A 15,927-nucleotide genomic window follows, 5' to 3' on the forward strand; every position below is an offset into this window, starting at 1 on the left:
ATCATATGATCTGCAATACCCGGCCCGGGTTTTACAGTACACCGAATGCCCTTTATGTCACAACCCTACTGCATGGTGCGACTGGCTTGTATGGAGCTAAAGTCCTGCCCAAGGACCCAACAGTCACCAACCCAGTCACCCTCTCCAATCACCAACCCAGAGCATCAACCTCCTGAACCGTGTCTGCCCCAACAAAGTGACTCTTGATGCACAGAAATGCCAACGTCACTACCAAACCCAGCCAGCAGATAGAGCCACACACACACACACACACTGACAATCACTGCACGGAAACCTTGAAGTGGAACAGACACAACACAGTATCCTCTGGTTATCAACAGACTTTATTTCCACCTCACGCTGTGGTTTTCGGTAACCACATTCTCACTTCACACTCATATCTACAGAACTTCCTTAACACTTCACGGTACATACATGCATGTTAGGTCCAATGATCTTTTGTAACATATAAAACATAAGCATTTATATGCAAAGGAGCCAAGCTCACAAACAAAGAAAGCAATCAAACGCAATGTTTTGTGGTGTGTACAGTATGTGGTGATGCAGGGTCAAGCATCGGGCATCTGTGCCAGCTGGGTGTGGTAGAACACAGAGACGGCTGCTAGGCAAATCAGCACGGCGTGAGCAGTGCGGGATCGTGCAAGACCTGACACATGCCTGCACACTGCCTGTAAACGTTCACACACACACACACACACACACACACAAACACACACACACACACATAACAAGTCATAAAGATTTTGAGTTTGAGAACCTTAATGAAATTAGGAACTGACTACATTATTTCCAGGACAGGAACTGGAGCAGCAGCAACTCAGTCTCTGATTGTTTTACACCAACACCGTGAGTACAGTATAACACTACTGTCACACACACACACACACACCCAGTGGTCAGATTAGTACTGGAAACTCAAATACATTCTATCACTACAGGTGCGTTTTCACATTAGATTTTATTTATTCCTATGTTTTAAAAAGTCCTTAAATAAAAGCAACAATGTATCAAATCTGAGAATATAACATTTTAATTGACATTTTAATTCATACCAAGTTTCACCACAAGGGGCAGCAAAGGATCAAAGGACATCACGAGCATGATTTTGAACAACGAATTTATGAATTATAAACAATAAACAGTTTCTAACTCCTTGTCCTTTCGATACAGCAAATTTGCCTGCAGTGCATTATGGGGTTAAATGAATGTACTGGATATCCTTCAGTATGGTAATAAATCTTTAGAAATAACAAACCTCCCAAATGACAAACATGACATGATGACAAACGGATCGCCCTTGTTGTTTTAGATCGACTATGGCTCCACTTTGAACTGTAGAACATCACAAAACTTTCTCTTTGCAACCTTAACAATTCCTCTTTTTTTAAATGAAAGGTTGAAGGAAACCATCTAGTTAGGGGTGGAGCTTATGTCGTGGCCGAAAAAATATCAATTTAAGCCTGAAATGAATAAAACTAGATTTATAATTGCAAAATAAATAAATAAATAAACAAACAATTGTGAGGTCAGAGAAACACACTTATAACATTCGCCAAATGTGACCTAAAATACATTCTATCAAAAGTTTTTTTCATACATGACATGCGTGATTATTTCGGCTCACCTTAAAGGACTCGAGCAGACCTCCATGCCCTCCGTTCTCCAGCTTGTCCTCCCCTGCGACCGAACCCACTCCCATCGTGGCCTGGGTCTGTCTGTGCAGCTCATCATGCAGATTATCCAAGAGTGCTGCTCGCGTCCTTCCCTGAAACACACACACACACACGGTTTTTGTTTGTTACACCACACAGTGACATATGAATCATTCAAGTACATGTATACATATAAACATCTAACTTAAGGCATGAACCAGTGAGAAACAGGTGCATGATGCCCGATGATCAGGCTGGTGATTAATATACTGCTGATGCTGATTGCTCATGAATCTTTGACTTAAGGACTGAAATTTTGCAAGAAATTTGCCTCCGAAGCATTTTTGGCACACGATCGAATGAACCGAGCCAAACCAAGCACTAGTTGCACATACATCTGGGACGTGTGCAAAATTTGTTTGTCAGTGGAAATCCAAGTGAAGAGAGTTTAAATATTTGTCTAAGTTTTTTTTTTTTTTTTTTAAGTCTCAAAAATGTTAACAAGGACGGCAGCAAGAAAAAAAAGGGAGCCACCTTCAGTTTAGTTTTTAAAGCAGTCATTGCCAAGAGGAATCCTAAATAAAGGTTAAGTGAGGTTTAATGTCTATTTATTAAATATTTGACTTTAGTTATGTCTTTTCTAAACATTTTATTAGCTTTTTTATGCAAGAAATATGATTATAGTGTTGGAAATTGGTAATATTGGTCATATTTTTGGAAAGCTGGGCTGGATTACATGCATTTACATTATTTCCTATGGGAAAATGCGTTTCGCAATACGAAATTTCATCTTAAAAACTCGTCTCTGGAACGGATTAAAGTCATTCAGTAGGTCGAGGTACCGCTGAGGTTGGGACAGACGAGAGGGGAAATGAGGTTGCTGCAGAAGCCGTTACATAAAAAAAAAAAAAAAAATCTATTCTTAAGGAACTTTGCAGCCTGTCACAGTGAAACATTTGTTCCTGTTTAATATGGAAAACATGAGGCGAGGCTCAGGACTATTACACAGGACTGTTCTTATTTATTTATAGATTTATTTAGTCCAGATTTTCCTTGCTTAAAATTTTTTACAAGCTGCTTTTGGACCAGGTTGTTGCTAAATTCCCAAGTCAACCCTTTATCAAAAATCCTCACATCCCTTATTATTAACATGATGTTTGCTTAAACACATGCAGCGTTTTTCTCGCTCACCTCCAGCTTGGCAAACTTGTCAGACTTGCAGCAAGCATTTTCGCCGTTGATCAGCTTCGTGAGCAGAAATTCACGGAATTCAGGACCCTGCGAAGTCAAAGGAAAGGAATCAAAGGAAAAACCAAAAACGCCATGAGTATCATCCTCATCCTCCAGAAGCATGCAAAGGCACAGCTCTTATTGCTTGATCACCTTTTTAAAAACGGCAGGATTAGGTAAAGGTGGTCCGAACAGAGGGACGTCTTCTCGAGCTGTGACAGAAACCTGAGACACGAATCAAAAACGCAGGTTATTAGGGGTTTATCAAGGGTGGACAAATATGGGGCAAGCCACAAGTTTTTATTTTTGTTAGAATATAGTTTATTATGTTTCATTATGTTATGAGAGACACAGAAAAGCGAAAGCAGAAATTTGAGCTTTCAGTAATTTTTATTAGTTTATGCATTTAGCCAGATAATCATCATGATTTGGGATTAAATTATCTTGTAGGTTTCCGGGCAACCAGACAACACAGCTAATAAACTTTTGATTTCTCCATCCCCTTTTTATCAGATGTCTGCATGGGACATTCCGAACGTTCAGTACCTTGTAGGTGGTGTGATCAGTACAGGGGTTTTCAGCTTGCACTAACACATAGGCGTGGAGGAAATTAGACGCGATCATGTCAGGTACAAACGGAGTGGGTTCTTCCTGGAAAACCGCAGCTACAATGTCGTTCCCGATGTGTCTCTTCCTCTGCAGCTGCAACACAGAGCGTTAGATTCAACACCGGACATAACTTATACATAACATGTACTGTATAGAACACGGTGATACTCCTCTACAACGATGTTGATGAATGTCTCTGACACTAAAGTCTGTTTTTTACATTTTACACATGTGCAAGCTTCTTCAAGCAACTTCTGGAAATTAAACAATGAAGGTTGGGTGTCTACCTGCTGTACGTCTCCCTCTGTGAAGGGAAGTTTAGTCGATACGTGGAACATGATTTCTCGGTTTCGGAAAACAGTGTAGACTGACTGAGTTCCGGTTTGTCCATGAGACACGTCCAGACCACCACGGAACCTGGAGGGCAAAGCACCATACAGGACATTATGCCATGTACAGTATTACACATTTACTGTACACTGCCGGTCAAAAGTTTTAGAACACATGGAATGTTTTATTCCAGTTTGTATCATAGCACCGACAATTCTGGATTCTGATTGGTCAGAAGGTATTGGATACGTTTATATAATAGCTGCTTTGCCTTTAATGCTACAACAAATCACAGGGTTAAAATATTAATGAAGGACTTTATCTTATCTACAGTAACAGCTAAAACAGCACCTTGTATGGTGGACGATCTGTCCGAGAGGATCAATACTGAATGAACAAAATGCGTCATTACTTAAGTAAAAAGACAAATTTAGAAAATAATTTAAAATAAGTTTTTAATTATTTTTGAATCGCAAAAAATATGGGAATCCATTTTTTCTCCATTTTTGTCACTATAAGTACTTCAATATGCTGTTCCGATTTGCTGCCTGATGTGACATCATTCCAGGTAAAAAAAAAAAGCAGAAAAGGCATGGGCATTTTGCATATGAGGTGGTGTCAAAAAGTTTAGAGACTACAGTAGTTTTGTAACACGCCACCAGATGGCAGCACAAGGCTGCGCGTACAGTCACAGGAAGCACCAACCCTTACATGACTCAGCAAGTTTACTGCAACGCTGCAATGAATTGTTCAAGAGGTTTTGAGTGGCACACACGCTTCAAGAATTAAAGAACATCACTGGAAGACGACAAGAGCTCAGGAACCCCTTCAACAAGCCCAACACCAAAAATTGCCGTAAAATTCAGCAACTTGTGCATGATGATTGACAAATTGATCATTGATGATGATCGACAAATTTGCCAATGACTCTGTTAGTGTTTCATGGATGATCAGACCTTCATGTGGAGGATCATTACTGGTAATGAAACGTGGTACGACCCTGAGATGAAATGGAAGAACCCATCTTCTCCATGACCGAAAAAGGTGAGACAGGTCCACAGCTCGACCAAGAGCATGATCATCGTCTTTTTCACCATTCGTAACATTGTGCATCAAGAAATCGTCCCCAGGGACTGGACCGTCAAGAGTGAATTATACTGCCAGGTTTTCTGAGGGAGATCTGTGATGCGTGAATCTCAAAGTTTTTAGATACCCCCTTGTAGTTCCTTCTAAAGCTCAGCTCCTCAAACACGTTTCAGGAAAGTCCTGGTTCCTGCGTTTAGATTGGCTGGAAAAAATGTCCTTACATGAATGGGCGTAGGGAGAGGTGCAGTAGCTCAGATGCATTTAAAGTTACAGACATCGACCCTGATACAAAAGTGAAGAATGCAAGATCTGAGCGTTTTTTAAGCTGAGCTTTAACGGACACATTTCGGGGGACGTCTAGTACTTAGGTTACTTGTTTAAAACGAGTATAAGATAGCCATCTTCAACCTCTTAAGCCTTAGATGTTAGAGCTTTGTGATATTAGGAAGTTCTTCCAGTTTGCACTTTCTGGTTTCTTGACATCATGGCAAAATACATTTTGTTTTGGCAACAATGAAGAGAGAAAACACAGCCTGATCATGCACTTGGAAGAAATAAATGTTTATAGCTGCTATAACGTAAGTGAGAAGAGGAACTGAGAAACAAGTTTCTGTTTTTACCAATCTCTCTTTCTCTCTCTCTTTCTTTCTGTGTCTCCTAAAATACTCAGATATTCAGAAATGACAGAAATCATAAAACTCCCCAGTCCTGAAAACTTCCTTGAGCTGCAAAACTTTGAAACTTATGCTATCAATCTGCTGTCATACACAGTAAGTGTTTTAAACCACGTTCACTTCCGGGAAATTTTATTTGGGAAAATAATCAACTTCAGGGGTGATGCATCACATCATTCAATCGTTAAACAGCACATCACAAAATTTTGATTCTTTACGTAATCACTGCCGTAGACAAATCCAGACGATGCAGAACATTGTTAAACAAGAAAACCCAAAAAAAATCACAAAGCAGCTTTAAAGAAATCCGAGTATAGATTTAGATCCCCAATGAAGGAGCCAGAGGCAACAGTGATGGAAAGTGATGGAACACAGAGGAAAAACTTCCTGATAATAACGGAAAAAACTGTCCTGGGAAAGTACTGTACAGTAGGCACAATAATGATACATTTTATATATCATAATAATATGTGGATTAGTTTCTAAGAAAAAGAATAAAACATAATTCTTTCAAATAAAAGTCACGGTTAGTCAAGGCGACATCATCAGACACGTGCTTTTTTTGATTTGCAATACATTAATAATTACAACTAATAAGGGATGGGGAAAAATAATGAATTGCTGCAAATACACAACAATTTATTTCTGAAAGGCACTACATTAGTGTAGAAACTGTTACAATGACTTTTACACAAATCATTGGTGCTTAAAAGGTAACGTCAAGATAGAACTTTGGGCTGAAGGTCCGATACAATAACAAGACAATTAACATCTTGCAGTAATAATGATGATGATAATAATAATAATAATAATAATAATAATAATAATAATAATAATAATAATAATAATAATACATTCCCACAAACCTTAGCTGTACAAATATTGAACTTGATTTGAATTTGTATTATTTTTTAATTCAAATGTGTGTGTGTGTGTGTGTTGGACTGTGATGTTGAGTTACCCTTTAAAATCCTGCAGCTCTATATTGTCTCCCAGCACACTGAGAAATTCGGCAAATGCCGGCGTCTCTTCATTATTCCCAAATAACTCTTCCTCAGACGTCTGCGATAGAAGAAATAGTGCAAAAAACTAAATTAATAATAATATAAAAATTTAAGCCTCTAGTGTACTGTACCTTTGCTGCATATTTTACTACCAATAATCTAAATGCTTTTAAAAACGTTCAGTCTCACTCACTTGTCCGAACTTCTGATATATGACCCCAAACTTGAAAGTGTTGTTAATTTCGTGCTCATCGAAGCCAACTATCAGCTGAGAGGCCTGAGGGACAGGAAAAAGCAGACAGCGAGTGAGAGACAGAGCCAGCAGGAAGAGCATATGTGTGTGACTCAGGACTTAAGAAGGGCTTCGTGTGGGCTGCGGCCATGAGGACAAATGGGGTCCAGAGATGATACAGAGAATGCTGAAACACTTTACACACACACACACACACACATACAGTATGCACAAACTCTGAGCCTGAGGGCATTAGTGAAGCAGATGGACTTTGCTGCACCCTGGGGTACACACACACATTAGCCCAGATGTCCTGAGTAGTGCAGTATAGTGAGCTCTGTAAATAGAGCAGAACCCCGTCCCCATTAGTCTCATGACAAAAATAAGGCAGCACAACTTTAGAAAGTTATAGACAATTTTTTTTTTAACCTAAGGCTTTTTTTCCTTTCTCATGGTTGTCAAATTAGATGATTATTATCCCGGGTTTTTGCGCCAGATGCCCTTCCTGCTGGTACTATGGGAATAGAGTTAAGGGCCTTGTCCAAGGGTCCAACAGTGGTGGGGTTCAAATAGATTTTGGAGTGTTTCTGTGGAAATTCATGCCCATTATGAGGTCAGACACTGCTGTTGGATGAGAAGGCCTGGCTCACAATCAACTTTCCAGTTCATCCTAAAGCTTCTGGATGGGGTTGAGGTCAATCAGGGCTCTGTGTTAGGACCAGTCAAGTTCTTCCACACTGGACTCATCAAACCATGTCTTTATAGTCCTTGCTTTGTGCAATGAGGTACAGTCATGTTGAAATGGAAAAGGGCCTTGGAAGCATAGAAGCAAACAGTTGGAAGCATAGCATTGTCCAAAATGTCCGGGTAGGGTGAAACATTATCGTTGTCTTTCACTGGGGATAAAGAGCCTGATTGAAACACCTGAATTCCGTAATTAACAGATTAGACCAAATACGTTGACCAAATAGTCTTTTGTCCATATATTGTTTTATGTATAGTACATATATTATATATATTTTTATTAATTCATGTTAAATAGACACTTTATCATGGTCAGTGTTGTGGTGAATCCGGAGCCTTCATCCTTGAACACACTGTATAAGCAAATGGGACCATGAAACACACGCCAGTCCATCACATGACACCATAAACACACCCATTCTAGCTGCTGGCATGTTTTTTTGGGGGAGGTAGGAAATAAAACAGAGAACACGGAGATCATGGGGAGAAAGGGTGCCAATAGTTATGGAACTAAACTTGAATCTGAAGCATGAGAATTGATTTAAAGTAACACACTTACCCTCGGGTATAGGACAGGATTAAACTTCAGACCTGTGACATCATCACAAAGCAGCTGAAACAAAGCAGGTGCAATTAGGCGCATATACAGGTGTAAGCAAAAGTTTGCGCACCCCTGGCTCATACAGTATATTTGTTGACCACATGACCTTTACAGAAAGAAAGCATTGTGTTTTATACTTTTATTTTTTCGGATTTATTTTATATTGTCATGCATACTGTACAAATCTGTAAAGTCATGGCATAAAAAGTTAATACACAATTCATACCTTGGCTATCTGAGGAACACTGGGTAGCTGGTTGAGTCCCTCCAGTGGAATTCTGTCATGAAGCGTCTTTGTCTTTGACCTGAAATTTTAGAAAAAGAAGACAAACAATGTTTCGTAGCGTTTTTGTAAAATCCTAATTCAGTTTCACAATTCTCAATTCAGTTTAACTTTATTTAGAACACGAATAGTTATAGCTTTAGCCAGATGTGACAGTAGAACAGAACTCCTGAGAGGAGTACAGATGATTAAAGCAGATGTTCTTATGTCCAGATCTACAGGATCAGGGTGAGATTATCCTCCGAAGCAAAGCTTACTACTATTGTCGGTAGGTGTAAATCTACCTGGCACTGGCAGCCTCTCTCAGACATGCACCCCTTTACCTAAATCTTACTGGAATTTAGGTGGTTTCAGTAAGATGTAAACATTTACGGGTAAGCACAAACAAGATTTCAAAATACAGATGTAGAACGTAGGACGTATAGTTGGCTATAGAAAAGAAATGATAAAAATTGATGAGTCATGTTTCCAGACATGATGAGGTTATTGTCCCCACTAAATCAAAGAGTGGGTGGCTTTTCAGTAATACATGGGTAGAATTGGACACATTGATCTGGCAACTCTGGATTATATTATACATAATACATAATCCACATACATATTAAACATAATTTGTGGTACTGTAAAATCTTGGATTTAAAAAAGTGGAAAATATCATGTGCATACCCTAAAATAGTGGTATGTCTAAGCGACATGTTTATGGTTTTAAATCCTGAAATGTCTCAAAAGGGTTAGCTACAAAGTCAATGGTCATGACATGCAAACATAGGGTTAAGAACAAATTTGTCGTTCAACTATGACAGCTGACACTTATTTACAGTATGTCAGTTGTCACAAAGGGCTTATGTAACCCTATGAACAACATTCTTAAACCCAATAATTATGGCTTTGTACAATTACAAACAGACTCTATAATTACAGAACAGTTCTCCTACTATAGCCCTTGAGCACACACACACACACACACACAAACACATTTCTATAAGGGACTCAGTATCTGAGCATTATATAACCAATCATAACCCAAATCCTCATAAACAATCTTTTTTTTTTTTTTACTTTCTAAACAAAAGCACAATAAACAAGGCAGGACATGCATCACTATGAAGTAAATGAAATAGTTATCTTTTTTTTCTAAGCATTAAATATTGAAAAAGAGAATTTGGGGCAAATTTTGTTAACAAGCCGTGACAGAGTTAAACTCAAACCATCAGAAGAAAAAATGCAAATGAATAGAGCTTGTAGTGAAAACTAATTGTGGATTGGTGTTTGATGTTCACCATGAAAAAAAAAAATAATAAATGATATGACATATACCTGGCTAAACAAAAAACCACACACACACACACACACACACACTATTATTATAATGTTTGGACAAGCTTTAATTTATCATAACACTGTCTCCAGTGGCTTGTAAAGTGGACACTATGCATGATGGGTGCATCGCTTCATGCGCGTCCCTTCTTACCCCGACACGCCCGTCGCTCTGGAATAGGGTCGACCGGGACTCATCAGACCACATGAGCTTTTAACATTCCTCCAGAGTTCAATCTTCATGCTCCCTAGCAAGCTGAAACCTTTTTCTTTTGTTTTCTCCTTTTTATACTAACTCACTAACAAGTGGTTTTCTTATGACCACTGAGCTGTTTAGTCCCAGTCCTGTTAGTGTGTGTTGAAATGTTATTACAAAAGACATGAACTTTATAAGTTTTGAGTTTTTAGTGTTTTTTTTAAGTCTAGCATTTTGGCATGGTGACGTAGTGCTTAGCATCATGGCCTCAAACCTCCAGGGTTGAGGGTTCGATTCCCGCTTTGGGTCCATGTGCATGAAGTTTGTATGTCCTCCCTGTGCTTGATGGGTTTTTTCTGGATACTCCGGTTACCTCCTTTTAAAATTGTCTGTAGTCTATGTGTGTGTTCGCATGTGTGACCTAGGCAGTCCATTTAGGGTGGTCCCCCTTTTAGTACCCTAAGTCCCCTAGGCTAGGCTCCAGGCCCCCTCTAGACCTCTCCTTTGGTGTCTCCTCCAGAATGAGCAAAATACTGGCATCTCATGAAATGTACTGTTCTACTTATATGACTAAATTTCATCCTTGTTTCTCTTTAATTCTGACTCGTTTTTCCAGTCCTTCCTTTTATGGTTAACTTTAGCTTTTTTTCCCTCTTGGTGTTCAAATGAATTACTTTTAGACAAAAGTGTCTTTTCCAGCTTCTCTTTAGACATGAGCTGTCCGGGGCATTATAAGCCTTATATGCCACCATTCCTGATGTCCATTCACACCTGATGCTGTGCTGATTAGTTCAAATAAATCACTGCAAATATACAGTACATGTTAAGATGTGTTCCCAAAGAATGTAGGGTATAAAGCGACAGAGAGAGATAGAAAGAGAGAGCGCATGTGTGCATGTGTGTGGGCGTCAGTTATACCTGAGCATAATACGAAGGAATTCCTGACCTTCATTTCCCTCGTGCTTTAAAGACATAATGAGGTTTCCCAAGCTACTGCCTGTGCAATAATAGTTCATGTGTTCCTGAAATAGAGAGAGAGAGAGAGAGAGAGAGAGAGAGAGAGAGAGAGATACCTCAATTTTACATGCTACATTTCATTTCTTGAATTCCTCGCCAGCGTGATCCACATCCTCTTCACCTCTTCTGGATAAAATACTTTTCTCCCCCGACCTGTTCATTTGACATCCAGCTCGGCTCAACGTAAGTCTCATGTAAACGCTATGAATAGAAAACTCCTACAACAACTGTGTTTATATTGTATAGCGCAACAAGAGAAGCATGGCTTTGAAAAAAATGGCATTACAGGAGTCCTCTTGACACTCTTGACACATGCTGACCTTTAATACCTCAGACTGCTTGAGAATGGAACAAAAAAAAGTTAGCAGGTAAAATGTTTAAAGAACCTTTAAACATGTACAGTATAAGAGTTTTATAAATATGCATCAGTATGCAAATTGGAAACTGCTTCCATAAATAAGCTACTGTATTACAGCAGCTGCTAACGTTTTGTTAGTTATTACCGTTTTTTGTAATATAACAAAATTTCTAGTGTCTCACTTGGGTGGAAAAATGCATTTTCAGATAGAATCATATAACACCATTTTTAATGCTTCTTATCTCCCGATGCATGCTTTGTTTTTGTAAATATGCTACACATTTATATTTTTATCAGATAAAAAGAAACACATTGGATAAATACAGTTTCATGCCCTTTTATGTATGTAGTGTCTGGTTTTTTTTTTATTTAAATCTTTCAACGATCTTAACTGTCATTCAGATGAAACTTGGATAAAACTCCTTTTCAAGACATAAATCTAAAAAAGTGTATTATTCTAAAATTCAAAATTGTTAAGATATTAAAACATGAATTTGGCATGATTGCGGACACTACACATTCTTTTTAGGGGGAGGGGGAATCCTTCTTTTTATATGGATTGCTTTAATTTAAGCAACATTTTTACAGTTCAGATGCTTCTAGAAACTTACACCAATTTTAGTATCAATACTCATAAAGAAATATAAATAATTTGCATTTGAAATTATTATTGCTTGAAGTGAGACAGTATAATGCGGAAAAATTGCCATTTTGGGGCACATATGAAATCATCTCTCCATAGGCTGAAGTTAGCGACTTTTTTTAGGTTACATGTTGCATAAACTTTAGTTGTATAACATAAATAATAATAATAATAATAATAATAATAATAATAATAATAATAATAATAACAACAACAATAATAATAATAATTTAAAAATCAGCACCAATGCTGTGTTTTGGCCGAATAGTAGGTTAAACTAATCAATTAATTAATCAATCAATCAGTCAATCAGAATTGGTATCAGAGTAGAGCTTAATATAAATTCTAAAACACTTAGATGTGTATTGTTATAGAAAAATTAAGTTTAATGCAGTACCACAATGATTCTTTTCTATGACATACCCCAGACACTAAAATTGTGTTATTTATTACAGAGAGATCCACCGTATTTATTTTTTTCATTTATATTTATGGATGTCATGTTCTTTCTTCAAAGGCAACTTGTTAAATCAAACACCAAACCCCTGACAAGACTCCCTCCCTAAATGCTAAATAAATGTCAAGATATCAATAGTTTTAACTTTTTAAAGTCTGTTTTACGATTTCTACTCACTCTTCCAAAAAAGTGTTTGCGGTACGCTCGTGCTGTGCTGTTGCTCTCCAGTCTGTACCCAAACCCTCCTCCTCCATCTCCTCCTGGTCCTGCGACTTCAGCATCCTCTTCCTCACAAAAGCTGCTGTCTGAGGACGTCGGTGTGCCCACTGTAGCGTCCACGTCCTCGATCCAGTAACCTCCGAACTGCGGCAAGATCACTTGTGGATACGGTCCTCCTTTTTCCAGCACCTATAGGATGAAGAGGAGGATGTTGCTGATGATGATGATGATAAGAGCATGGAAATAAATTCTGTATTACATTTGGAGATGTTGTTGGAACTCACGTCTTCGATCCGGGGATACGGGATATAGTCGTCCTGTTAGGAAGTAAGCAAGTGTTAATAATAATAATAATAATAATAATAATAATAATAATAATAATAATAATAATAATAAGTTCATAGTCAAGCAAGCATTTCCAAATGAAATAAACCTCTAGATTTTGATTTCTCCCACATATGAAAATCCATCTGAAAGGCTTCTGCTACATTTTTAATCTAATTTACTAGTGGTGTTCAAGTCAAACCAGGATTTGTGATGAAATTCCACTTGAATAAAAGCTTATGCCCGATTGACTGTTGAAAATCAATGTATTAATTCATCGCCAAATTGCGGAAGAGACGCATCTTTCTGTGTGAACTGTACACATAATCATCCACCAACAACACTTGCACATTACAGGAACTCTTATGGAGGTTATTGACATATCCCCCTTACATTTCTGAACTTTCTCCAAGCCTTTTTACATCTTTGGGCCATTAAGGGAGTTCCTGGGAGGCCAGCGTTTCGGATGTGAAGCAGGCAGTCAGATCGTTGCTCCAGTGTACTGAGAACACTTTCTACCTTGATGGTATACAAGCACTATTAGGGGATTATATAGAGAAATAAAGGGAGTTTTATAGTTTTTCTGCAGAATCAAAAGTCCTGGTTTGACTTGAACACCCCTTGACTGATTTCTGTTTACACTAATTCACTGGTTCATTCACGTCTGCTCTGTTGGCTGTATTTCTTGCTAAAATGTTAATGTTATTAGAGTTTTTTAAACTTTGTCTCTTGCGTCACAGACATTATTTAAAAACTGAATTGATTCACCAGATTTTTCACTATTTTGCTATAGCAGATACAGTAGCTAAACAAAATTTTAATTAATTTGTTATAAAATAAATCACACTTAGCTAGCAAGATTTTACTGAAGTTACTTATACACCATGAATTTCGCACATTATTATCACTGTATTATTATTACATTAGTATTTTATCAGTACAGTATTCCTCTAATGGCACCCCACCCAGGGTGTACCCCACCTCATACCCGAGCAAATGAGTGAGTGAGTATTCTCATACGGTTACGTACAATTCCCTAAATGTACAGCTACATGTACAAGAATGTACCACCTTGTAAATAAACCGCTGTGTATCTAATTATTTACCCTTAATAGCATTATTACTGAGAGTATGACAGCATTCCCCATGACACAAAGACAAACCCACCAAACGAATCATTTACCATTTACTTTTAATAGAGTATAAACAGCAATCAGCTTGTGCATGCACTGTGTTCATCTTTGACATTTCAGTCTGTTCTAGCACAGCTTTCGGTCTTGACCTTTATCACATCAGGAAGTGGGTGATATCGAGTGGAGATAATTAATTTGAAGGTAACTAGAGAGCAGGACCCTGTTTCTTCTCTAAAAGACTGGTAAATGATCTACTGTAGCAGCATTGAAATTAGCACAGGAGCAGGAACAGACACCGATCAGCCATAACATCAAAACCCACTGGCAGGTGAAGGAAATAACGTTACCTTATAACGGCTATTGTCTAGAGAAGGCATAAATTAGGCAGCAAGCGAACACTCAGGTCTTGAAACTGATGTGTTGGAAGCAGAAAAAAAAGGGATTTGAGTGACCAAATTGTGATGGACAGACAGCTGGGTCAATGGATCTCCAAAAACAACAGGTCTCTTGAGTGTTCCTGATATACAGTGGGTAGTACCTGCCAAAAGTGGTCCAAAGAAGGAATACCGGTGAGACAGGGTCATGGGCACCCAAGGCTCACTTAAAGGCTAGCTGTAGGCTAGTCTCTTAGATATGATCCCACAAAAGAGCTATTGCAGCACGAATTGCTAAAAAAGTGAATGTTGGCTCCAAAAGGACACAGCGCCAGAGCACCAGATGCCCAGTGCATCGTAATTCATTGCGTATAAGTCACAAATCAGTCAGAGTGCACATGTTGACCCGTGTCCACCACCAGAATTACCCTTCAATGGGCATGAGCATCAGAACTGAACCATAAACCAATGGAAGAAGGTGGTCTGGTCTGGTGAATCATGTTTTATTTTACATCATGTGGATGGTTGGATGCGAGTGCGTAGCATACCTGGGGGAAGAGATACGAACCAGAGGAGGCACTGTGATGCTCTGGACAATGTTCTGCTGGGAAAATCTTGACACGTACTGTACCACTTACCCAAACATTGTTGCAGATCAAGTACACTCCAACATGACAGTGTTATCATCTAATGGCAGGGGCCTCTTTTAAAAGTAAAGGGTGCTCGTCCATATAAAAAATAAATAAATAAATAAAAAAAACGAGAAAAAAACAAGTCTGATCCATGCAGGTCCTCCTGGCAACATACAGGACAGGATCGGCTGCTAAGGTCTTGGTGCCAGATAACACAACACACCTTTAGAGACCCTTATGGTGTCCATGCTTCAGTGGGTCGGAGGAGTCAAAAAGAGACCTATATAATATTAAGCAGGTGGGTTTAATTTTATGGCTGATCAGTGCAGACAGACAGACAGACAGATAGATATACAGATAGATAGATAGATAGATAGATAGATAGATAGATAGATAGATAGATAGATAGATAGATAGATAGATAGAGATGCACATGCACAGACTTTGTCTCTCTCTCTCTCTCTCTCTCTCTCACACACACACACTCTCTCTCTCTCTCTCTCTCTCTCCACACCTTGTGCTTCTTAGTTTCCTCATATTTAGGAAGCTGTAGAGATCCACGAGTGCATTAGAAAATGAAAAGGGAAAAGGTGTTAACCAGAAACCACAAGACAATCCTAGAACAGTGTGCTAGATTCCACACATCACTCACGCATTTCAGGCAGTCACAGATTGTCAGGATAAAGGATGAGAAAAGTACTGACAAATGATACTTAAAGACAGGATGTGCCCAAGTCATAGGTAGTTAAAAGTAGAAGTATCCAGGCAAAAAAATAAAAAATAGGAAAAAG

The 15,927-nt window shown here is 38.5% G+C and overlaps 1 protein-coding gene across 6 annotated transcripts in view; it reads right to left on the reverse strand.

The window, feature by feature from the left end:
- rap1gap2a (RAP1 GTPase activating protein 2a) overlaps positions 1 to 15,927 on the reverse strand; it is a 142,246-nt gene that overhangs the window by 7,098 nt on the left and 119,221 nt on the right. For 5 of the 6 annotated variants that reach the window (XM_053507036.1, XM_053507035.1, XM_053507034.1 and 2 more), the window contains 12 exons: positions 12,958 to 12,990; positions 12,632 to 12,862; positions 10,898 to 11,001; positions 8,410 to 8,488; positions 8,142 to 8,195; positions 6,800 to 6,883; positions 6,564 to 6,664; positions 3,800 to 3,929; positions 3,450 to 3,605; positions 3,057 to 3,128; positions 2,865 to 2,951; positions 1,646 to 1,786 (listed from right to left, as the gene is read on the reverse strand). In XM_053507036.1, coding sequence (XP_053363011.1) covers positions 1,646 to 1,786; positions 2,865 to 2,951; positions 3,057 to 3,128; positions 3,450 to 3,605; positions 3,800 to 3,929; positions 6,564 to 6,664; positions 6,800 to 6,883; positions 8,142 to 8,195; positions 8,410 to 8,488; positions 10,898 to 11,001; positions 12,632 to 12,862; positions 12,958 to 12,990 — 1,272 coding nt within the window. Of the gene's footprint in view, positions 1 to 272; positions 690 to 1,645; positions 1,787 to 2,864; positions 2,952 to 3,056; positions 3,129 to 3,449; positions 3,606 to 3,799; positions 3,930 to 6,563; positions 6,665 to 6,799; positions 6,884 to 8,141; positions 8,196 to 8,409; positions 8,489 to 10,897; positions 11,002 to 12,631; positions 12,863 to 12,957; positions 12,991 to 15,927 lie in introns of those variants that run through there. The other variant, XM_053507039.1, reaches the window with a different exon arrangement.

Source organism: Clarias gariepinus, chromosome 11, assembly GCF_024256425.1.
Source record: "Clarias gariepinus isolate MV-2021 ecotype Netherlands chromosome 11, CGAR_prim_01v2, whole genome shotgun sequence".
Classification (NCBI taxonomy): Eukaryota; Metazoa; Chordata; class Actinopteri; order Siluriformes; family Clariidae; genus Clarias; species Clarias gariepinus.